Consider the following 25504-nt stretch of genomic DNA (forward strand, 5'->3'; position numbering starts at 1 on the left):
TTCCTACCTCAAATGATCCAGTTAACTAAAAGTCCCGCACAGCTATGCCTAGCTGCTTATTTTTAGATATAATCAAGTTGATAACCAAGACTAGCTATTGCAGAGACCTGCTGAGTTTAGCTAGGGTTGTCCTTGTGAGGATGGTGCAGAGCTGTGCACCGGAGCATGGGCTGGTTATGTGACTGAAGACGTAACTCGTCCAGCATGTGTCAGGTCTCCTTATGTAGAAGGCATGGAATGAGGGGTTGGGAATGCGCTTGCTGTGTTTTAATCAATAGGACAATGCAGTTATCAATAAGGATATTACAGTGGATTCCAGTTCAATTTTAAGACAGTAATTTTGTTTTCCACATTTGCTACTAAATCTTTTTCTATGACCCTAGGACTGTATGATAATTTCTTTGCTAACTGTTCTAGGAAGTATTCTAGCTTATCTTGCACATTTCATGATCTAGACTTGGAATCAGCCATTTCTCCAGTGTACTACAGTTACCGTTAGTGGAAAATAATATTTGACCATCAGAATTTGATAACTAAGGATTTGTTAAATTGAATAAATGAGAAGATTCTGAGATCTGGGGATGTCTGTGGTTCAGTTGATAAGAATGTGTGCTGGCATGAAGTCTTGGTTGGATTAACCATCACCATAGAAAGTAGGTGGTACACATCTATAGTTCTAGTGTAACTCGAGGCAGAAGTCAGGGTCATCCTCAAGGCCAGCCTGGGCTCAGACCCATCTTAAAAACACAAAGATTCTGAAGAATAAAATCATTCTGGTTAAACGTTGCGCATAAAGCAGTGGGGTATCAGCAGTGCATCAAAGCAGATGCTGAGACTCATAACCAAGTGCAGAGTATAGGGAATCATATGAAAGAAGGGGGAGTTAATATGGGAGAGGACAGGAGCTCCATAAGAACCAAATATATCTGGGCACAGGGGTCTTTTCTGAGACTGATTCTCAACCAAGGACCGTGCATGGATATAACCTAGAACCCGTGCTTGGATATAGCCCATGACAGCTCAGTATCCAAGTGGGCACCCTAGTAAGGGGAACAGGGACTGTCTCTGACATGAACTCAGTGGCTGGCTCTTTGACCTCCCCACCCTCTATGGGAGGAGCAGCCTAGCTAGGTGACAGAGGAGGACATTGCAGCCAGTCCTGATGAGACCTGATAAGCTAGGGTAAGTGGGAGGGGAGGAGGACCTCTCCTATCAGTGGAGAGGGACAGGGAGGAGATGAAAGAGGGAGGGTAGGATTGGGAGGAAATGAGGGAGGGGCTACAGCTGGGATACAAAGTAAATAAAATATAATATAAAAAAAAATTTAAAAAAGATTTATTAAAAAAGCAGTGGGGTATTTAGTGGAAAAAAAAAAAAGACTCTAAAGTGGTGTCTGTTTCACCTAACAGATACTGATTGCCAGGCACTCTTATGTGCTGGAGCTACAATAATGAACAGTATAGGTTAACACTTTGCCTTCATGAGGCCTTAGGCCCAGTTAACCCAGAATTATTGTAACTGAATATATATATATATATATATATATGTGTGTGTGCGTGCGTGCATGCGTGCGTGCGTGTGTGTGTATCAGAAATTTATTTATTTATTTGGGGGGGTTCAAGACAGGCTTTCTCTGTGTTGCCTTGCTGTCCTGGGACTTTATAGACCAGGCTGCCTCAAAATTCACAGAGATCTGCCTGTCTCTGCCTTCTGAATGCTGGCATTAAAGGCGTGTGTCACCACTGCCCAGCATGCTACTAATGATCTTGACCACACTTTGCCTTATGTGACTTTCCTTATTAGAGTACAAATCATAGTAAATGGGTTACGGCATTATCAGTTGATAGCTTAATGGTTCTGTTTTTTTGCCTTTGTGCTAATTTGCTGATTGTGGTATTCTTCTCTTCCCTACACTTTAACAGAGATGTCAGAAGAAGAACAATTTGCTTTGGCTCTCCAAATGAGTGAGCAGGAAGCTAGGGAGGTGAACAGCCAGGAGGAGAAAGAAGAGGAGCTTTTGAGGAAAGCCATTGCTGAAAGTCTGAATGTAAATATGCTACACTGAAAGTTTGTGGGGTTTATTAATAATGTTTTTGGTTACTTAGTGGGTGGTATAGTTGTATTAGAAACAAGTTGTGGTGGTTTATAGGGTTTTCAACTAATAACTGTCAGTATTTTTTTTAAGTCCCTGTTGTTGAGTTGCTGGTTAATCCAGTTTGAAGTTTTTTTGTTACCATATGAATTTGCTTCCACTCATCAGATTTTTCAATCAGTAGCTTAAAAGGATCATAGAAAGTGGGTAGTTTCTGAAGAGTTATAGAATACCAAGAGTTTTAAAAGTTTCAAGGTCAGCTGTTTACCTCCCTCATTTGTAGGGACAGCAAAGAAAATGAGAGAAAGAATGGGCAGTTTTAAAAATAATCAAAAACCTGGGGTGGTGGTGGTGCACGCCTGTAATCCCAACACTCAGAAGGCAGAGGCAGGCAGATCTCTGAGTTTGAGGTCAACCTGGTCTATTGAACAAGTTCCAGGACAGCCAGGGCTACACAGAGAAACCCTGTCTCAAAAATGCAAAACCAAACCAAACAGATAAATCCAAATAATATTAAATTATGATGTAAAAATATGCAATAAAAATTATTCTAAATAATAATGATGCTTGCCAGTGGCAGATTCCGAGCCATCTTTGATTCTGTTTGCTTAGCTTGTTTGTTTGAGCTGGAGTCTCCTAGACTTGAACTTTCAACTTGGAAGTTCAAGTCGTCCCTCCCCGCAACCTTCTGAGAAGTTTATGACTACAGGCATATATCACGTGTGAGGGAATGTGTCTAATCTGGACCATTCTTCACACTGTTCATCCTCCAAATTAGGACCAGGGTAGTAAATGTATATCGGTGCTCACTTTGCGCTAGGGACCCGTTTGAATTGAGCACCTGTCTTCTGAAGAGGAGAGACTCCCAGGGAGAGGCCTCCCGTCTCTGTCCTCCCTGTGACTCTTCATACACAGCTGTGTTAATAACAAACCTGTTCTGCTATGGGATCACTTGTTTCAGAGTTGCTGGTCTTCTGAGGCTTCTGCTATCAGATGTCGACCTCTGGCTGCTGGACCATCTTCACATTCCCATCAAGAAAGCACCAAAGACTCTGGAGCCGCTGAAGGCATGTCTCCTGTTCTGACTCCTCCTCCTCATCAAGTGTCATGTGTCGCAGGGACCTTCTGCTGAGAGTAGAGTCAGAGATGCCCCAAATCCTTGCTATGATGTTAAAGAGGTTCAAACAGAAATAGTTGAAATTTCTTTAATTTAAGTCAGCATACTCTTATCTCCAAGGAAAAACCACCCTTTGGCTAAAGCCAAAGAAGGGCTTTTCATAACTACATTTTGTAATTCTTGGTAAGTGATAGCTTACCAAACTGTCTTAATTAAAAAAAAATTTTTTTTTTTGTCCTTAGCCCTACTTTTTCTCAAATACCTACAGGCACATGGCAGCTGGCACCTCCATCACTGTTTAAAGGCTCACATGTCAGTCAGGGAAACGAGGCTGAGAAAGGAGAGGAGCCCTGGGACCACAATGAAAACACTGAAGAGGAGCCGGTCTCTGGCAGCTCAGGAAGCTGGGACCAGTCAAGCCAGCCAGTGTTTGAGAATGAGAACGTTAAATGTTTTGACAGATGTACTGGCCACTTGGCTGAGCACACACAGTGTGGGAAGCCACAGGAAAGTACTGGGAGCGGTTATGCTTTTTCCAAAGCTGTCCAGGGTCGGGGGGACACATCTAGGCAATGTCTTCCCATCCCAGCAGACTCCACAGCTCTCCAGGACATTGGGGGCACTGTGCACTACTACTGGGGTATTCCATTCTGCCCGGCTGGAGTAGATCCTAATCAGTACACCAGGGCCATTCTCTGCCAGCTGGAGGTTTATCAGAAGAGCCTGAAAATGGCCCAGAGGCAGCTTTTGAAAAAAAGAGGGTTTGGGGAACCAGTATTACCTAGACCTCCTTTTCTGATTCAGAGTGAATGTGGCCAAGAAGATCAGACTAGTGAAAAAAATGAAGGCATCTCAGAAGATATGGGAGATGAAGCCAAAGAGGAAAGGCAGGAATCTAGGGCATCTGTCTGGCACTCAAAAACCAAGGATTTTCAAAAAAGTCCAATTAAAAGCTTGAAACAGAAACTTTTGTTGGAGGAAGAACCAACAACCAGTCATGGTCAGGTAAGGGTCAGTGGTGCTGTAACTAAGGATCGTTTATTCACAGATAAACTTTTGTGGTCTTTCCCTCTACCTGCTTAAGGATAGCACATGCTCACTAAGATGAGAAAGTGACAGAGAAAGGAGCCTGGATGTGGTGGTGCAAACCTGTAACTCCAGCGCTGCGGAGGCGAGGCAGCCTGGCCAGCCGTGGCTACACTGTGAGACCTTGTATCAAAGAGAAAATTACAGTCAGTATCTGCAAAAGGCTATTACTACCAAAAGGCCATCATCATTTCTATACACAGAACACATTTTTAAAACTTTGTTAGCAAAATGGAAATTCTTCTGCACAAACTTTGTTCATTTCTTTTACTTTATAATTTATCAGAGATTATTTTGTACTTATCAGATACACATCAAAACATCATTATTCCATCTTGTGCATGTATACTATATTTTTTCAAACTTTGTATGTTTAAAACGTTTTTCTGCAGATAATGTTTTAAAATATTCAAGGAAATGCAAATTAAAAATAAATTTATCTTTCAGCTATACCTTCTAGCCAGACATTTTTTCCTTCTGAATTCAATCCATGCTACTAATCTTTAGTGTATCCTTCCATGATATTTTATGTAATATAAAAAAAATACATACTCCCCCCCCCCCTTTTTTTTTTTTTGACAAGTGTTAATGTAAAAACCACTGCTCTTAGCTGGGCAGTGGTGGCACATGTCTTCTTTAATTCCAGCACTCTGGAGGCAGAGTCTGGGCGGGGGGGGGGGGGGGGGGGGGGGGGGGGGGGGGCCTCTGTGAGTTCGAGGCCAGCCTGGTCTACAGAGTGAGTTCTAGGACAGCCAAGGCCATTTAGAGAAACCCTGTCTTGAAAAGCCAAACCAAACTAGACCAAACCAAAGACAGCTCTCATCTCAGAAGGCGTAAGTATTAGTTTATTCTGCAGCCAAAATGGTTTGCTACAGCCCAGGGACACAGATTTAGGTAACCCTAAATTCATGCTCTAGCAAGGCATCAGTTTTATGAAGGTTTTATAGTAACTGAAAAAATAAAGTTACAGATCAAAACACTTTTCAAGGGACTGGAGAGATGGCTTAGTGGTTAAGAGCACTTGCTGTTTTTCCAGAGTACCTGGGTATTAGCCCCAGCTCTTCTAGCTTCATCCATGTGATTGAACATTTGTGTCTTCTGGGGATACCAGTACTCAGTGTACACACACCCACATGCAGACACACCTTTACACGATTAAAAATAAGGAAAATAACTATATTTTTAAAAAATTCCGTTTTTCAAATACATTGGTGGGAACGTCAGTAGATAGAGTCCACTAAAATGGGGAAACATCTGTCTAGGTCTCAGATACTGTCTGATAGCATTCCTAGCTTTTGGGTTGGTGGAAGCTAGGGGTCTGCTTACAATATTCCATTACCTAATAGTCACAAGAATGTTGAGTCACACACATAAGTGAGCAATCAATGGCTGCTTTGGAGCTAAGAACATTTGGTTCTAGGCATGCAGCATTGGAGTGTGTTCACAGTCATTGAGGTTATTGTCACTTAAACAGCCTTGTGGAAGAGTCAGCGCCGGTGTAGCTTTTTCTGGGAACTTAGTTCGTAGAGGTTCCGTGTAGCCCAGGCTGGCCTCAGATGACCTTGAACTTGTGATCCTTCTTGCCTCTATCTCACTGGGGTTACAGGCAAGTATTGTTATGCTGTGCTTTATGTAGTGCAGGGGATGGCCTCCGGACTTCATGCATGCTAGACAAGCATTGCCAACTGAGATCCGCCCGTAGCTCCCTGCCTTTCATTTACACAAATGATAGTTTACTACACATATTACTTTGCCCTGTTTTATACAGTAACTCTGATGTCATTCTCTAACGATACTCAATTTGCAGCCCCTTCCTTATTTGGAGATACGGGGTATACTGTATTGGATAAACCATAGCTTACTCAGCCGACAGATGAACATGTAAGTTGTCTCTAACATTTTCCTGTCCCACGTAGTACTATATTCTTGAACAGAGAACATTTCATCCACATGGGAGATACTTGTAGGATAATTTTCTGTAGAGACAATGGGTGGACCAGAGGGTGCTTACATGTACAGTTCTGTTAGCTATTACCTAGTTGTCACCTGTAGAAGATACATACATGTGCATTCCCATCAGAGGTGTTTTTGAACACGAGTTCCTCAAGCCTGCACCAGCACGGTGTTGAGACTGACTGATATTTCCTGATACAAGAGCAGAAACAAATCTCTGTGTTGTGTTTTTAAGTTACAGTCTGTTTTTGTGCACGCACACTCTGCTGGGCGCACAAGTGTGGTAGTGTGTGCGCTGTGCCAGGCCGAGGACGGGGCCTGTGAAAGGAGCCTGTGACATGCTCCACACAGCTTGCCCACTTACTCGTTTTCATCATGACACTTTTCTAATTTTAACTTCTGCTGACTCTCTGTCTCTCTCTCTCTTTTTTTTTTTTTTTTTTTGTTTTTTTTGTTTTTGTTTTTTGAGACAGGGTTTCCCTGTGTAGCCTTGTCAGTCCTGAACTCGCTTTGTAGACCAGGCTGACCTTGAACTCACAGAGCTCTGCCAGCCTCTGCCTCATGAGTGCTGGGATTAAAGGCGTGAGCCACCACTGCCCGGCTTGGTGACCTTACCTGATGAAAGCAATTTCCATTTTGAGACATTTATGTTGTCTTCGTTTATTTCTGAAATGGCTATAGATAGTGTTAGTATGGGCATGTGTATTTTGTTTCTTTCTCTTCCTTTAAAACTATTTAAAGGTAGAAACTGTTATTCCCGTTTTTAGATCTATTAAAATCGAGATTAGATGACTAAAGACTCACAATTACTAAACTATAAAAGTCAAAACTGTGCTGTTAGGAATACTTCTAAGAGCTACCTTTATTGTGAGGAAAACCAAACGAGTACAGTAACAAGAGAAACTAAAAAATTCAAAGTCAAAAATAGAAATAGCAATAAGAACACTTTAGTTAGAAAATAGGATGCTCAAAAAATTGTGCTTGATAATGAGTTTGTAGTTGCATGACGCTTTGTAATATTCAGAAGGAAGTTAGGGATGGTTGTGAGCTGCCATGTCGGTGCTGAGAACTTAAGCTGGGCCCTTTGCAAGGACAGCCAGTGTTGCTAATTGTTGAGCTGTCTCCTCAGCCTCGCTTTAACTCACTTTCAGAGTTAAAGTGAATTTCTGTAAAGTGCCTAGTGCAGCACTTAGAGGCTGCCCACAGGGACCTTCCTTCTTTAACAGTACTTCTCCTGGTCCTGGCACATATGTGTGTGTACATGGTAGAGGTTGGAGGCCATTGTCTTTGTTGCTTTCCCTTACTTAAAACAAACAAACAAAAAAAGCAACACACTGTAAAAAAAATTATGTAGTTATTTAAGGGGGTTGCTACAACAGGCGAGTGAGAGTCAGAGAACTTTTGGGGATCAGTTCCTGGTCAGTTGGTTGACTTGGGGTAGTGAACTCTGGGTCTCTAGCAGTACAAGCTCTTAACTTGTGAGCCCCAGTTCCCTAATGCAACAAAAGTCTGTTTGCGGGACACTAGGTGTCACTGTTCCCCCTTTTTTTTTCCAAAGGAAAAAAATTCATTAGTTCAGAGAGTTGGGTGCATTATTTTATTTTCCTGTGTTTTAACGAAAAGGTTTTTTTTTTTTTAGAAATTTATTTTATTTATTTTATTTTATTTTGTGTGTAGGTCAAATGATAACTTGTGGGGAGTCACTTCTCTCCTTTTGCAATATGAGTCCCAGGGATGGAACTCAGATTGTCAGGCTTGGTAGCCAAGTGCCCTTTTCTGCTGAGCCATTTTGCTGGCCTCCTGCTGCTATATTTTAGTTTATACAGTATTGTTCAACTTTGATTTGTCATGCCTACATTTCCAGTCATTATACAATTTTCCTTTTGATTATAGGTTCAGTTTTCTTCCCTTTTCTTCCTCCTCTCATTTCTTTTAAATTTCATCATTTATTAGAATCATAGAGGGATGCCTAACTTTAGGTATTGATAACATGTTCAGAAACCCTGAGAACTTTATGAATAACCAAAGAAGCTTTCCCTGGAAGAGGCTTCAGCCCGGGGTATTGTATCAGAAAGCCCACTTAGGGCAGCATTAGCTGCTTTCTTCATGGGACTCACTATTAGACCAGGCCACAAACTCACAGAGATCTACCTGCCTCTGCTTCCCAAGTGCTAGTATAAAAGGCATGGTCCACCATGCCTGCTCCTTGTTTTAGTCTTATTACTAACTGTTAAATGACAGTTTTGAATAGTTAATTTTTTGGAGGAAGAACGAGGGCTGAGGAGAACACTTAGTTGGAACTGATTGGCGTGCAAGCACGAGGATCTGAGTTTCAGTTCTAGAACCCATGTATGAAAAAGGCTGAGTGTGGTGCCTGACATACTCAAGTCCAGCACTGGAGGGCTGGAGATATGTGGATGGATACTTGGGCTAACCAGCCAGCTTAGACAGTGAGGAAGGCTGTCTTAAGAGACAAGGTTGCCAGGCGTGGTGACAAACGCCTTTAATCCCAGCACTCTGGGAGGCAGAGGCAGGCACATTGTTGAGAGTTTGAGGCCAGGACAGCCAAGGCTACAGAGAAACCCTGTCTTGAAAAATAAAACAAAGAAAGAAACAAAAACCAAAATGAAAGATAAGGAAGGAAGGAAGGTGGTAGGTGCTTGTTCCCACCTAGAGAGAGGAGCTGATAACCTATGTGGTCCTCAGATCTTACGTGGTAGAAGCTGAGAACTGACTCCCGCAGCTTGTCCTTGACCTCCACGTGTGCGCCAGTGATGTGTGCACCCTTCCCCCAAATGCACACTAATGAGTGTGAAACAGCAGAGAACCAAGGTGGGTATGGCTTAGTATGGTGGGTCTGTGAACGCACTGCTCTCCACACAGTGAGACTGTTACAAGGAAAGATGGCTTCTGAGGAACCAGACCCCGCTGGTCTTTGGCTGCCACCTGCACATATGAAACACGCAACAGAGGAAGGAGTAAGCTCACCTGTGTGTTCAGGGTGTTTCTTGTTTCTTTACAGCCTTCCCAAGGTCTGTTTGTTGAAGAAACTTGTGAAGAAGTTCTGAAGAGTTCTGAAGGTGGTGACTCTGTGCCTGCCTCACAAAGGTGAGGCTGTGTTCTGCTGTGGGTCTCAGGTGTCTTCCTCCCGTGTGAGCCGAAGGAAGATGAAGCCCTTGAAAGGCACTGTATACATGGAAAACTTGCCAGGGAACTTTTATTTCCTTTATGTGAGGAGGCTGGAAGTCATTTTTAGCTGTAAGTTTGCATCCCTTAGAAGCCTAAAATATTAAGCGTGGAGGAGATCATAAAGGTTCCCTACCCACTGCAGTCATCTTGGCACAGATCTCATGGTTTATTGCTTACTGTTCTCTAATCTATCCTGACTTCCTGGACTGTTTCTTTATGGCTTGTCTTCCTGTCTTCTTTCTGTGTTTCTTTCTAGTTATATGACTTTTTTCTTTCAGATTAGCCAACAGAATAATAGGTTTCATGTCATCTTCATATATTTCTTGCACTGTTCTCATTCATTTCCCTCCCTCACTGTCTTCTCTGTGTCCCCTCCCCTGTCCAGCTATTTTCTCTTTCTTCAGGTTAGTCCATAATTCTATTTCTTCCCTCTCTTCTCCCCCTCAACACCCTCTTTTTTTTAGACAGGGTTTTTCTCTGCAGGCCTGGCTGTCCTGGAAATCACTTCTTGAACTCATAGAGCTCTGCCTGCCTGCCTTGCCTCTGTTCTCCTCTCTCCTAAAGTCTCTTCTTCTCCTCTCATAATCCCCCTTACTGGTTTCCAGCTGTACAGGTAGACATTACATGTATTTGTACATGTTAGATGTTTATACTAAGTATCTAAGTTTATGTTGTGGGCATTTATATACTGTGTATGTAAACCTAGGTTTTGCATCTGAGAGAACATGATGTGCTCTTTGTTTTCTGAATCTGGCTTATTTTAACAATGACCTTGCATACATTTTTTTCCTACAAATGTTATGATTTTATTTTTTAATAGCTGTATTAAAAAGTATTCCATTGTGTCTATGTACCATGTTTACCCATACACTGGTGGAAGTCTAGGCTGACTCCATTTCCTGGTTGTTGTGAATACTGTGACTTTAAACATGGTATGCAAGAACTTCTGTGGTGTGTTGACTTGGAGCTCTTCAGATGCGTGCCCAGGTGTGGTGTAATGTAGCTAGGCTGTATGTAATTCTGTTGCCCTTTTTCTCTATCCCTCCTTCTCTCCTCCCTCCCTCCCTTCCTCTTCTCTTTCTTTCCATCTTTCTTTCTTGAGATCTCTATCCTGATAGTGGCTATAAATTTTAAATTTCCCTCTGTTTTACCAGCATTTGTTTTTTGCATTCTTGGTAGCCATTCTGGCTGGAGTGAGATAGAAATGAAAGGTAATTTTCTTTTTTCTCCCCCCCGCCCCCCGACAGAGTCTCTGTACATAGCTCTGTCTGTTCGGGTACTTACTCCATAAGCCACGGAGAGCCATCTGCCTTTGCCTTCCAAGTGCTGGGACTAAAGACTGAGCCACCATGCCCAGTAAATTGTTCCTTTTAACAGATAACCTTTTATGTCTTCTGAGTAATTGTGGTTTGAAGTATGCTTTGTCAACAATCAGAATTGCTCTACCACCTTGTTTTTGGTTTCTAATTGCTTGAGTTTTCCATCTTTTGGCTTTCCCTGGAGACAACAGAAGGTTGGAGTAAGTCAGACAATCCGTATTTCTTTATTAGTGAATCGAGGCCATTTATATTTAAAGTTATTATAATGAGATATTTATTAATTCCTGTAATTTTGTTGGTTGTTTTATGGTTGGATGGATTGCTATTTGTTTTTGCTTCCCTGTTAGTGTCATGAGCTTGCTGGTTTACAGTGTTGGGCATGATGGGTTTTTTCCTAGATCTTCTTTGTTTAGCCATTCCTCTCCTAAAATTTATTCTTTCCTGTGCTCTTGTCATTGAGACTGCTTTTCTTTTGTTCGTGTGTAGTGTTTATTTAAATATCTTCCGCAGTGCCGGCTTGATGGTCATGGAACTGCCTCAGTTTGGGCTTTCCTTGAGTTGTTATTTTTTCTTGCGTTTTTAATTTATGTTCACTTTTAAAAGGCAGCTTCGCTGGATATGACGTTCTTGGCGGCAGTTATTTCAGGGCTTAAAATAGGTCTTTCCACGCTCACCTCGCTTTGAACAGTGCTAATGAGAAACTTATATTATTTTGATGGTTTTGCTTTCATAGGTGAGTTGGGGTTTTTCCTTTCTGGTTTTTAAAATTGTTTTTTGCTCTGTATTTTTTCATGTATGTGTATGTTCATGTTTTTACATGTGTGTGGGTATGTGCCAAGGTGGATGTGTAACATCTTTCTTGATCACTTTCCACCTTATTCATTGAGGCAGAGTGTCTTGAAACTGTGTAGACCAGGCTGGCCTCGTACTCACGGAGATCCACTTGCCTCTATGCTGGGACTAAAGGTTTGTACCACCATATCTGGTTATCCCAGAATTCTTAAATGTTGTGGTAATGCTCAGTTATTTTTTTCTCCCTAAGAAGTGTAGTATTTGTTTCACTTTATCTTCTATCTTTGATATTCTTTCTTCTGCATCTATTGGTGATGCTCTCTACTTTACTTAAATTTTTAAAAATTTTATTATATGTGTGTGTGCGCCTAGTTTCATATGGTGATTGCAGTCTGTGTGGGCCCTGGGAACCTAGCCCAAGTCCTCTGAAGGCCAGTAAGTGCTCTTTAACTACTGAGCCATCTTTCCAGCATCTCTACTTTGTTTTATATTCATTAAACTTTTCAATTCCTTCCTCCTTCTCTTCCTCTTCTTTTCTTTCTTTCACTCCCTTGTTTCCTCCTTCTTCCTTTACTTCCTCTCTTCCTTTCACAAATCTCAATTTTCTTTCCGATTTTTTTTTTCTGTGTTGCCTTTTCATCTATATTGCTGTGGGTTTTTTTTTTTTTCCATCAATTTTTGTTGACTTTTACATCTCTGTGTTTACTTTCTATTCTTGGATTAAATCTGCTTTGTTTGTGTGTTATGTTAGATATGTCATTTTTAGCAGAAAACATTTGAGAGCTTCATCTTCATTTTATTTATTTTAGAGCTTCTGAGTTTCATAGTTGAGGATTATGGTCTTTTAGAGGAGTTGTGCTGTCCTGACTTTTTATATCTCTTGCATTGTTGTGATTTATGATCTGTTGGTGTGGCTAGCATCTCAGGATTTTGGAAGTAGATATATTCTTGAAGGTGTGTACACAGGAGGAAACACTGCTGTAGCAGCAGTGACATCAGCCGTATGAGATATAGAAATATACATAAAGTCAGTTACAGCTCAGTATTGTAGAATCACCAACAATAAGATAACCGAAAGTGCCAGACTGCAGTAGAATGTGATTTGGAGCTAAGTATGCTTTAAAGTAAGTGTGGAAGGAGACTGGGGAAGGGGAGAAAAGTGGGGAGCAAAGTCAAATAGATGAAAGGAAAAATAAGAAGTGAAGTAGAGGAAACATTTGAGAGATAAGAAAAGGCAAGTAAGAAAACATCACGAAACAGAAAATGTTCTGTTTTGTTCAAAATGGTTTTTTTGTTCAAAAGCAAAATGTAATAAATGTAGGACGGGGAAATAAAAGAACCAAATTTAAGAATGTTAAAAGTCAATAAGGTAAACATGACATTAAAGGTAGAGAGCAGGGAGAAGAGAAGGAATCATGGGGAAAAAAGTGAAAAAGAAAGCTGAGTACTCACGGCACATGCCTGTAATCGTAGCTCTTCCCAGGCAGGCAGCCTGCTGGTCTACATAATGAGCTCCATGCCAGTGAGGGCTGTATGAGGTCCTGTCTTAAGAAAAGAAACTAGGAAAAAGTTTTTCCCTAAATGAAAAAAAAAAAAAGGACAAAATTAGATAAATGTTTGAAGAGGAATAACAATTAAAAACATTTGAAAATATTTAAGTACAATACCTCCCACCCCTCCAAAAAAGAAAAAAAAAAAAAACTTCTTTACTAGGGTGGCAGAGACAGGAAGGTCTTTTGAGGGTGAGTCCAGCTTGATTTACATAGTGAGTGTTAGGACATCTAGGCCTACATAGAGAGACCCTATCTCAAAAAGCAAACAAGTCTTGGAAATGGAGCTCAGTGGGCAAAGGTGCTTGCTGCCCAAGTCTGATGATTTGAGTTTGCGTCTCACACCTTGTGGTTAAAGGAGAGTGCTGTTGAAAATATTGTCCTCTGGTCCCTGTGCCTGTGCCTGTGTGTGTGTGTGTGTGTGCGCGCGCGCACACACACACACACACACAAATAAGTAAGTAAGTAAAAGTCCTTTTAAGCATGTAGGGAAAAAAAATCACACACATAAATACAAATTAAAAAATGTAAATAGAAAACAAAAACGCAGCAGCTTTTTTCTGGATCCAGGAGAAGGAGGGTCAGTTTTACTGTGGACTGTTGATGTGCCTTTCCTTTGGTTTATGCTGTTACTAAGTCTGTTGCCATCTACCAGAGCTTTCTTCACAACCATTTTCTTTCTTTGTATGTCGGGTTCTGTTGGTCATACTTAGCTTTCCATTCTGTGGGTTGGGCAGGGTTACTCATCGTCCTTAGCCTGCCTATATTGTATCTTCCCTGTGTGCCTGTTTATCTAAGGAGTGTCTCCCAAGTGAGTTGGGAGTGTGGAGATTATATCATAGCACTGAGATTGGTACAGGCAAAAGACCTGCCTTCATATTTTCAAGTTCTCCTGTGTATTATTAATCACCCTGCTGGAGTGACACCTTTTGGTGTCATTAGACCACAGGAACTTCAGAGTTCTTGGGCTTAGCAGTAGTAAATGTAGGCAGGAGGTTGCAGAGGTTGATCTGCTCGCTGGCCTAAGCTCAGAGCTGTTAAACTCCAGCATAGATCCTAGTTGATGAGCTCTGTTCCTAACCACTGAGCATGACGGTGTCTCTCCTTATACATGACCCAGTCTAAGCCAGTCTCTTATTGCCTATACCCTTTGGCCAGAGTCCAAGCCTGCTGCTGTACACAACTGCTTTTTGGAGGCTTCCTTGACTAAAGCTTTTTGGAAGGGAGACCAAATTCAGGTTTCCCATCCTGTGGCTGTTCCTCAATCTCAGGCCCCTAGGGTATTTATTTATTTTTATGTATATGGCTGCTCTAACTGCATGTATGTTTGTGTCTGGTACTCCTGGATGCCAGAAGAAAGCATCATATTTCCAGGAATTACAGTTGTGAGCTGCCATGTGGGTGCTGGGATTGAACCCAGGTCCTTAAGAGGAACAATTAGTGTTCTTAATCATTGAGCCATCTCTCCATCCTCAGTTCAGTTTTTAACAATAGTTTTGTTTTTGTTTTTTTTTCTCAAAATGGTTCCTGTCCACTGCCTTCCAAACCATATGATATAACAAAAATGGGATTTGTTTCCACTACAGATCTGTCTATTGGAGTAATTGGTGCCTCATGGAAACTGAAACTGGACTTATGGCTTATAAGGACTAGGGCTTACCCTTGGGTAGACCTACCTTGCGTTTACCTAGCTTGCTGTTTTGAATGGCTGCTGCATCTCCTCCATGGCTAAGGGACTGTGTAGCTGGTGTGCTCAGCTTGAAGTGTACTTGGTATGCTTCTGTTCTTGCTTGTCTCCAGTGTGCTTTCACTTTCAAAGCTTTTCCCTCTATCTTTTTTGGTGTAGTTTGAGTTTTCTTATTCTAATAGTCTGCTTATGTTTATTATATGCATTTCCAAATCTTTTTTTTAAGTTTTTGTTTTTGAGACGGGTTTTAGGTAGCCTTGGCTATTCTGGACTCACTTTGTACACCAGGCTGGTCTCCAACTCACAGAGAACCGCCTGCCTTTGCCTCCCTGAGTGCTGGGATTGCAGGCGTGTGCCACCACTCCCAGCTTTACTTCTTTTTTTTATATATATTTATTTTTATTTTATGTGCATTGGTGTTTTGCTTGCATCTATGTCAGTGTGAGGGTATTGGATCCTCAGGAGCTGGAACTACAGACCATTATGAGCTGCCATTGAACTCAGGTCCTTTGGAAGAGCAACCAGTGTTCTTAACTGCTGAGCCATCTCTCCAGCCCCCCAAATCTTATTTCTTAAAACTGACTGTCATCTCTCCTGTGGAGGGTAGGGCCCAGTTGCCACTGCTGTAATTTAGGTAGCAGCTTTGTTAAGCTTTCGTTGGTAGCACTAGGTATCTGTCCCTACGCTGGAGAGTGTGCTGATGGTGGGGCTTTCTACTGTTGAGACACCCGGGAATGTTTTAAACTGTCATGGGTCTTAGGCTCCCCACAGGCCTCTGTTTTATTGTGGTGAGCCTTTGCAGAGCAGATGTACGTTTTAATAAATGATTACATGCTTTGTCACCAGGAGAGAGTTGAAATCACATACAATGTGGTTTGACTTCAAATTGATTAGCTCATTTTATAAATGTCAGCAAATTGTGTTGTGATAGACTTTTTGAATAGAGCCCTAATGTTACATGCAAAGTAAACTGTGGCTGGCTTGGGTTTATAACAAATGCTCTGAAATGTTTTATTTAGAGGGAGAAATCACTTGTGGTTTCCTGTCATGATTTAGTTATTTATCATGAGTCTCAGTGGTGGCTAGTCTCTCTTCATTTTGGCTCTTGGTTGACAGAGGATTTGTGTTTTTAAGTGTCTTCTTGCATACTTGATCAAACTAATTGTAAAACTCTGTGAAGCAGGAGGGGACTATTTCAGATGTTCAGATCTCTCAGCCATGTATTCTGGTGTCAGGAAGAGATCATACTCCATGAACAAACAGTCAGGGAAAACCAGAAGGTTGGATAAGGGAAGTCATTCATAATTAAATTTTTTCTGAGAAGAGATATTCAACTTGTGTGGACAGATTTTTGCTATTGGACAGTTTGGGATTTTACTTTGTTTTACTTGAAAAGCTGTATTTCAAGATAAAGGAAAACTTTAACTATAAGGTGAGGAAAAACTACTGTGCTTTCAGGAGAATTTCCATGTTTTCTAAGTTTATGTGTGTCTTACCTTCAGAAGGCTCTAACTGGCAGCAAACTGCAAAACACCTTTGACATTTTTATATTGTAGTGTAATTTTTGTGTTCTCTGATAGTCCCTGGTAGTTCTTACTCTTTAACCTTCCTTTGTGAAGACTACAAAAGGGAACTACTTCTTTTTATTCAGTGGTTTCTCTGGAACCCAAGTCGCAAGCACGCATATTTTCTCTCTTTCTGCTCTACTTGTCCTATAGATGCCTTGCTTCCTGGTTGTGACACTGTACACAATACTGAGAGTACAATTTACTTAGAACTTTGTCAGTGACCCGGCATTCTTGTGGTCCTGGGCTCTGCTTTGTTCTATGAGGAGTTCACTTGTTGTGTGATTCTGTTTTTAGCATTGCAACTTTGACCAGTAAGAGAAGCTTAGTCCTTATGCCAGAAAGTTCTTCAGAAGAAATCACTGTTTGCCCTGGTAAGTACCCCATGGCTTTATTAAATTTCTGATGTTCCTTATCTACCTTTTCATTCCTATTAAATTTTCTGACTATTCAAATCATTCTCAGGAGAGTTATGTGTGTGTATGTGTGTATGTGTTTATTGCTAGTACACAAACACACTCAACATACTTGTTTCTAGTAGACACAGGTTCTGATTATCAACCTTATTTTCTATTTAGAGGTAATTTGGTTTTGAAATTAACATGGCTCTTTGCTTGGTTGTCTACCAGTGTGATTTAAAGAAGCAATAAAGAATCAAGAATTATCCTTGCCTAGGTGCGGTGGCTAGAGCTAATGTCAGCACTCGGGGAGGCAGAAGCAGGTGGATCTCTATGAGTTTAAAGCCAGCCTGGTCTACAAAGCCAGTCCAGGAAGCCAAGGCTACACAGAGAAATCCTGTCTTGAAAAAACCACCAGCACTACCACTACCACCAAAAAAAAAAAAAAAAAAAAAAAAAAAAAAATTTTACTTAACAGTGAATTCAGAGCCAAGGGCACTTAAATATTTGATTTATGTGTTGGGCTGTTCTCAGTTATCTTCATTGTTAAGCAGAACCCTTTACTAGTTAGTTTTGATACTGCTGTTCATTGAGGTTTTATGAATTTAGGAACTGAATTTTGTGCAGTTTTGTGACTAGCATAGTTTTAATCAAAGACAAACCTGGATAAATGCTTTAGTTTGTATCTATAAGGATGGAGCTGTATACCTCGATTACACATGAGACGTAATGATGGAGAGTTTCATGTGGGCGGACATAGATGTATAAAATAACTAAGAGAGCCACCGAGTAAGGGGGCTCTTTGATGAGTCATTGTGTATAATGTGAAGAATTATTTTGCTAGACGGATCACTTTTATTTTCTAAGTAATTTGCTTTAGCTTATCTTTTTTTTTTTTAATTTTTAAAAGCAGATCCCATTTTGTCAGGAATATCATTCATGTAAGGTTAAGGAATAAAAAGTACTGTATAAATGTTAGTCAAAGTCATATTTGGGTTTCTTGTAGAAAAAAAATATAAACTGAGTATTCATAGTTTTCTTATTTTAATTTCTTTCTATTTTTTTTTTTTCCTACAAAGACTAAAACTTAGTTAACATGTACTCTAGGAAAAATTCTATAAATACTTTAAAACACTTGGCAACCTATCAAAAAGGTTTTTATTGTTTTAAGAATGTAAGTAATGTTGGTTTTTAATGAAAGTGATTTCTTAATACATTTGAAATGTATTTGGTTTACTGCCTAATGATACCTACTAAGAGACTCCATTACCAGAACACTCTGGCAATGGCACTTAAGAATGTGATGCTGTCTTTGTGAGAAGGAAAGTGTTATCTCCGTTGTCTGGAACTGATAAATTTTGACTCTTCTGGGAAGTCCCTCAGTCTACCTGTTGAGGTGATGGCGTATGATGTCACTGTGACAGCTTTCAGGAAGAACCTGCAAAGTCTCAGCTAATAGATTTTAATTTTTACGTGTGTGGGGGGGTATGGGATAGGTCATAAGACTAAACAGGGACCATGGAAAGGCAAAAATATTTCCTAGGGAAAAATAAGGTAATAGAATACACGTGACCTGAGCATGCAAAGAGGACTGCCTGGGGATGGAAGGACTAGGGAGGAGGGGTGTGGGGAGCGAGGAGGAAAAGGTCATAAAAACAAGTGTGTATGAAATGTGACAACACAAGCCATTGTTTTTGTATGCCAACTTAAAAATAAAGTCCTAGGGGCTGGAGACATGGCTTGGCAGTAATGTCTGCTCTTGTAGAGAACTCAGGTTTGAGTCCCAGCACCCACATGGAGGTGGATTTAATCTGTAGGCTAATGATAGAAGTTACCTATCTTAGGAGTTAGGAGGGGCTTACTTTCCCCTCTCTCATTACCCACCCGCAGTTAGGAGGCGTTTACTTTCCCCTCTCATTAGCCGGCGATGTTTGTTTGTAGTGTACAGCGTTCTGCACGCAGCTCCCATGGAGGCTAGATATAACGGCACTAATCATGTCCTCTTTCTTTCTCCACCCTCTCTTCCTTCCTTCCTTCCTTCCTTCCTTCCTTCCTTCCTTCCTTCCTTCCTTCCTTCCTTCCTTCTTTCTTTCTCTCTTTCTCTCTCTCTTTCTCTCTTTCTCTCTCTCTCTTTTTTTTTTTTTTTTTTTTTTTTTTTTTAGTTTTTCAAGACAGGGTTTCTCTGTATAGCTTTGGCTGTCCTGGAACCTGCTCTGTAAACCAGGCTGGCCTCAAACTCAGAGGTCCACCTGCGTCTGCCTCCCAAGTGCTGGGACCAAAGACGTGCACCACCCCAGCTTATTTCTTCATTCTTTTGACCTAATTACTTACTAAAGGCCTCTCACTTCGTATTACCACCATTGGAATTTTGATTTTATCATAAGGTTTGAATGGGATATAGGCATTGAGTCTGTAACATTGCTTGAGCAGATTCGCTGTCATTTTTAATACAATTATCATTTTTTTTGTTATATTGCTGGGTCTCTAGAGCTTCTGCTTAGCAAACTTCAAGAAATATTCTTACTAATTTGCCAAACCTTCCCCAAACTTTTTCTTTTAAGATTAGTAAATATTTTAGGCTCTTAGGCTAGATATTTGGTTAAAGCTACTCATCTCTGTTTTACTGCAAAAGCAGCCATAGAAGATATATAGCTGGCTGTGCGGTGGTGCACATCTGTAATCCCTACGCAGGGAGGTAGAGGCAGCGGATCACTGTGAGTTCAAGGCCAGACTGGTCCTCAAAGCCCAGGACAGCCAAAGCTATACAGAGAAACTCTGTCTTGAAAACCCGAAAAAAAAAAAAAAAAAAAAAAAAAAGAAAGAAAATACATAGCTAACTGAATATGGCTTTGTTTCAGTAGGCATTATTAACAAAACTGGGGAGCCAGCCAGATTGGGCACAGAGGGAAACTATAGTTTTCTGCCCCTGATCTATACTGTATCTTTGTGTTAGTAGTAGGTAGCCTGGGACTTGTTATTCCATTAATATTTGTTGAACTAATAGACATTGCTTAAAGAACATATTAAAGAATGTCATATCTTTCTATAGAATGCATATTCTTATTTTTTATTCTATTTTCTGTTTTTCCTATTTATCCCTTTAATATTAGAGTTTTTGGTTTCTGTCAAAATCAATAGATTTTGAAACTAGGACTGCAGGGAAATAAGCCAAGTGGATTACCTGGTAAATAGATAAGCAAACTGTGATGTATTCGTTCAGCAGACTCCTGCTTTCCAGAAAACAGGGTGACCCTTTGATATGTCTGACAAGATGGCTGCCTCTCAGTTACATGATACTAAGATGACACCAAAGACTGTATACTGTGTGATAGTTTACATATTTGAAAAACAGGTCTCTCTGTCTTGCCCCAGGCTTGGACTTGAATTCTGTCTCAGCCTCCTGAATGGCTAGGATTACAGGTGTGTGCCACCATATCTGGCTGATTCCATTTAGGTAGTATTCTGGGAAAGACAAAATGGCAGGAGCATGTAGTAGGTGTGTACTGTTGACTTCAGAAGGGTACAGGGGGATTTTAATGGGATCCTGGAAACATTTTTCTTTTGTGATGGTATATAGTAGCCAAAACCTATCAAATCACAAACTGGAAAAAAAAAAAAAAAAAAGGTGAATTCTGTTACATGTAAATTATGTCACAGTAAAGCTTCAAGAAGAGACAAACTAGGTTTATATTGTCAGTGTAGAGGGAAATATGCAAAATGAAAATTATTAGTATTTATTTTTTAATTACAGAGACACAATTAAGTTCCCCTGAGCCCCTTGACCTCAATAAAGAAGACTCTCTAGAGAGCAGAGAGATCCCCATTGAAGTAAGAACAACAGTGGACGATAGGCAGGTGAGTACTCTTCATGATTGTTCTCCCTCCTTTGTTAATGCTCTTGATCTTCTGTATGATGCAGTGTTCACCTTGGCATAAAAGGTTTTGGTGTTATAGGGTTTTAACTTTGGGGGCACTTATTTGAGAAACTTTTACAGTTAGATTATCAATTCAGCATTATTTATAAAAACATCACCATTTCTTTTTTTTTTTTTTTATTTTGTTTTTGAGACAGGGTCTCTCTATATAACCCTGGTTGTCCTGGAACTCACTCTGTAGAGCAGGCTGGCCTCCAACTTATAGAGATCTGCGTCCCTCTGCCTCCCCAGTGCTGGGATTAAAGGTGTGTACCACCGCTGCCCAGCCACGTAATGTTTCTTGAGTACTATTATTATTTCTGTTAGAAATGGGAAATGAAAGATTTAGAATGTTTACATGATTTGCTATTATGTGTTACTATTAATGATAGAATTAGAACCTGAACATGGATTTGCCTCTAAATCTACACAGACATTTTCTGTTACATACAGGTTAAGTAGCAGAAATGAACAAGGGGGGGTGCCAATCATCGACTAACAAACATTTTCAACCTTAATTTAGAAATGTTATCAGAAATACAAAGGATGACAAGTACATGAATCTCAGTTTGCATCATTAACTATCCCTGACCACATATGCCTGATCATAGCCATAAAGTTGAGATTCTTGGAGAAACCCAGGCATGGTGGCACAGCCCTTTATTCCTAGTGCTGGGGAGGCAGAGGCAGATAGATCTCAGGAGTTCAAGGTTAGTCTGGTTTATACAGTGAGTTCCAGGACAGCCAGGGCTACATAGGAGAGAAGGAAAAAAAAAAGATTTTGAGAGAGAGAGAGAGAGAATTTTTAAAGTGCATTCATTTGTTAGTGCAGATTAATAACTAACTAAAGGTGGAGGTTAGTTTCCTCCACCTTACTTTTTGAGGCAGGATCTGTCTCTCACTGTATCTGAATTCTGGCTAATCTGGCTGCCCAGTAACCCCCTGTGTCCTTCCCATCTCTGTGTCCCCTCCCTGTCCCTAGTGCAGGAGCCACAGGTGTGCACTACTGACTTTTCTGTGACTGCTGATGATTCACATTCAGTTCCTCAGACTCGAATAGGAAGTACCTTACCCCCTTAGCCGTCTCTGCAGTCCTTTACTGTATATTTTTTATGTTGGATTTGACTAATTCTGTTGCTGTAAAAAGCAGTTTGAGGACTGAATAAATTCTTCTATAGAAATAAAAATTTTATTTATATTTCCTTGTGGTTCTGAACACTTTAAAAGAAACTTAATTTTCTTCATCCCTTTTTATACTGTAAAGCGATTTTTGGAAACAATTTTCACAGTAGATGTTAGATCCCTTTCCTAGTCTTTTCACTGCAGGTAATTGGTTAGAAAACTCTGCTTTCATGAATCATTATACAGATTTCTTGGAACCTGGTGTGTCACAAGTAACAGACTGGGATTTCCTTATGCTAGTGCAGGAAAAATTAGCTTCTGGAGCATTTCTACTGAGGATAGATCCTGCTAGATAACGTCAAAATGGCCTCTGGGTTTTTCCCAGGGACAGCGGAGACCTTCTCAACGGGACTCAGAACAGAGGATTGGTATTATAGTTATCCTAACATATGAAGAAGCCCTACAAGCTTTAGTTCTCAAGGCTGCTCTCTTACCCATTTGTAACTACAAAAGATGCTGTTCTTTGAGCCAAAGAACATAAACCCTATTTAGACGTTATAGTATGCATGTCTGCACTGTTGCATATCAAATGGGAGCTTTTCACTGTTGCTGTTTGATTGTGTCTGTTAAACCTCTAAGTAATCTTGGGAGTTCCCGTTAAAGGAAGTTGAAGCGGGGGGGGGGGGGGACCTTGAAGTTACTATGCTCCCCCTGCCTGTCTCCTGAGTGCTGGGATTCAAGGAGCCACGTACCATACCTTGTTTTTTGAGACAAATTCGTTTGTTTGTTTGTTTGTTTGTGTGTTTGTTTGTTTGTTACTTCATACAAACTCGGAACTCACTCTGGAACTCACTCTGAGGCCTGGAGCTCCGAGATCCACCTGCCTCTGCCTCCTGAGTGCTGCAATTAAAGGTGTGTGCCGCCACTGCCCACCTCCCCAAATACATTTTTTAAAAAACTGAGTTTCTTAAAATATTTAATTAGACACAGTATAAAACATACACAGCTGGGAACCGGGCGTGGTCACACACCTGTAATCCCAGCACTCCAGGAGGCAGAGGCAGGTGAGTTAGAGGCCAGCATGATTTACAGAGTTAGTCCAGGGCAGCCAAGGCTACATAGAGAAACCCTGTCTCAGAAAAAAGCAAAATAACAACAAACTATAAAGCTGATTTGGTACAAGTAGGAGTGTGCATATAGAACTAGTTTTTCTGCTTTGAAAGTTTTGTGATTGTCCAGTGATATTATCTGTTAGTAGGGTGGTAACTGCTTGGTAGTGCTGGCTTTTGGAGAGCGTCCTCATCATTGCTGTAGTCTCTCTTGATTTCATTTCTTCCTTTTCTTTGGAAATAATGGAAGAACAATGTTTTTTCAGTATTGTGCCTGAGAATTTTGTTTGTTTTGGTTTTTTGAGACAGGGTTTCTCTTTGTAGCCCTGGAGCTCTCTTTGTAGACCAAGCTGACCTCCAACTCAACAAAGATCCATCTGCTTCTGCCTTCCTAGTGCTGGGATTAAAGGCATGTACCAGCACCTCCTGGCTCCTGAGAATTTTCTTGAGGCACATTGTCATATAGACACTCTGTTTTCAGATGAGTTGAGAGGAGTTGTTCCAAGCCAAACCAATAGTTTAGTCAGCTTTTATGTGAATTAAGAGTCGTATAGAGTCAGATGTGGTGATGGACACACACCTGTAATCCCAGCACTCAGGAGGCAGAGGCAGGTGGGTCTCTGAGTTTGAGGCCAGCTTGGCCTACAGAGTAGGTTCTAGGACAACCAAGGTTATACAGAGAAACCTTGTCTTGAAAGAAAAAACACCCCCCCCCCAAAAAAAAATAAATTAGAGGTTTTCAGTTTTTTGACATAGTGATATATTAGTGTCATCTATAAGTGTACTGGGTGGAATTCACAGCTCTCCTGGGATGTGGCCAAAGAGTGTATATACCTACAAGGGATTCTGTGTCTGAGTGCCATTTTTGATAATTGTGTAGTATTTTATTTATTTATTCTCTGCATGTGTGTGTAAGTTAAAGACAATTCACAGGAGATAGTTTTCTCTATCCATGCAGGTTCTAGGGGTTGAACTCAGGTCATCAGAGTTGGTGTCAAACACCCTCACCCACTGAGCCATCTTGCCTGTCTGGTATTTTAAAACAAGAGACAGCTCCAGAGAGACCAAATCTGGTCAGCTGCATAGTCCTAATAAAAGTGCTTTGCTCATGTTTTCTGCCTTGTAATTCCTTTCTAGTAGTTAATATTAAAGTACACCTTTTCAGTGGTATTAAGAGAAAATGTCTTTATTTTTAAGATAAGGGTTTTCAAAAATGTTCTGAGTTTTGTATAATGTAGTTAGAAGTCATTTCAATCAGTGAGACAATAGAAAAACTCCTTTTTCTTAAATAACATTAATAGCATGAGTACATTCACTGTACTTTATAGAAGGACAGATGAGCACAAAGCAATGTAGTGGTTTTGTAAGCATGGGTAATGTCCCTTTTGTATCACATTTTTGTGCTTAGTGAACTTTAGAATGCCAAGTAGCTTCTCAGTAACCACGAACTTCAGTAACTCAAGACTGCTTGCAATTTTAGGGTGTATTTGCTTCCTTCCTCTCTTTGCTCAAAAAAGGTTTGCATGCACAATATAGTGTTTTCTTGTAAGGTCTGAACAGTAGAACCTAGATTTGTAAGAAGCTCAGTGACTAGCCTTGGAATAATATAATCTAGAACGTTCTTTAGGTTTAAAGTTTCAACTTTAAAGTTTATTTTAAAGTTCACTTTAATCTCCTGACTTCTATGGAATAATTAGTTTGGACCAGCAAAATGGCTCAGCAGGTAGAAGTGTTTGTTGTATAAGCTTGATGACCTGAGTTTGAGTCCTGATACCTCTATTAAAAGATGGATGATACATATCCATAATCCCAGTACTCCCATGGCAAGATAGGGATTGGAGGCAGGAGAATTTCCTGGAAGCTTGAGTGCTGGCTACTTTCATGTCAGCTGATACAAGCTATAGGCATCTGAGAGGAGGAAACCCTAACTTAAAAAATATCTCCATAGGCTGGGCTCAGTGGCCCACACTTGTAATCCCAGCACTCAGGGAGGCAGGTAGATTGCTGTGCTTTTGAGGCCAGGCTGGTCTACAAAGCAAGTCCAGAACATCCAGGGCTACACAGAGAAACCCTGTCTTGAAAACAGAACAGCAAGACAAAACAAAAAGTAAATACCTCCAGGAGACTGGGCTGAGGGCAAAGCCTGTAGGGTATTTTCTTAATTAGTAGTTGATGAGGGAGGACCCAAACTATTATGGGTGGTTTGAGCTCTAGGCTGATGGTCCTGGGTTCTGTGAGAAAGGCAGCTGAGCAAGCCATGAGAGCAAACCAGTAAGCAAGAACCCCTCCATGGCCTCCACCTTAGTTCCTGCTTCCAGGTTCCTGCCCTGTTTGAGTTCCTGCCCTGACTCTCTTCCATGATGAACTGTGATAAGGAATTATAAGCAAAATAAATTCTTTCCTCCCCAAGTTTTTTTGGTCATACATAGTGTTTATCACAGCAATAGAAACTCTTTAACTAAGACAGCCAGCCAGCCTGGAATACAAAGTATGGAAGAAATAAGGTGGAAGGTGGAAGAAGAGAACCAACTCCCAAACTTCCACATGTATACTATGTGGCATTGACACACACACACACACACACACACACACACACACACACACACACACA

General features: G+C 40.7%; 1 protein-coding gene across 3 annotated transcripts in view; it reads left to right on the forward strand.

The window, feature by feature from the left end:
* The window catches only part of Uimc1 (ubiquitin interaction motif containing 1), a 74808-nt gene that overhangs the window by 27257 nt on the left and 22047 nt on the right, over nucleotides 1-25504 (forward strand). For 2 of the 3 annotated variants that reach the window (XM_055595823.1, XM_055595822.1), the window contains exons 4-9: nucleotides 1923-2047; nucleotides 3039-3159; nucleotides 3478-4214; nucleotides 9271-9356; nucleotides 16648-16724; nucleotides 20500-20603. In XM_055595823.1, the coding sequence (XP_055451798.1) occupies nucleotides 1923-2047; nucleotides 3039-3159; nucleotides 3478-4214; nucleotides 9271-9356; nucleotides 16648-16724; nucleotides 20500-20603 (1250 nt within the window). The remainder of the gene's footprint in view (nucleotides 1-1922; nucleotides 2048-3038; nucleotides 3160-3477; nucleotides 4215-9270; nucleotides 9357-16647; nucleotides 16725-20499; nucleotides 20604-25504) is intronic. The other variant, XM_055595821.1, reaches the window with a different exon arrangement.

The sequence above is a fragment of the Psammomys obesus genome, unplaced genomic scaffold, assembly GCF_907164565.1.
Source record: "Psammomys obesus unplaced genomic scaffold, mPsaObe1.curated_primary_1811, whole genome shotgun sequence".
Lineage (NCBI taxonomy): Eukaryota > Metazoa > Chordata > Mammalia > Rodentia > Muridae > Psammomys > Psammomys obesus.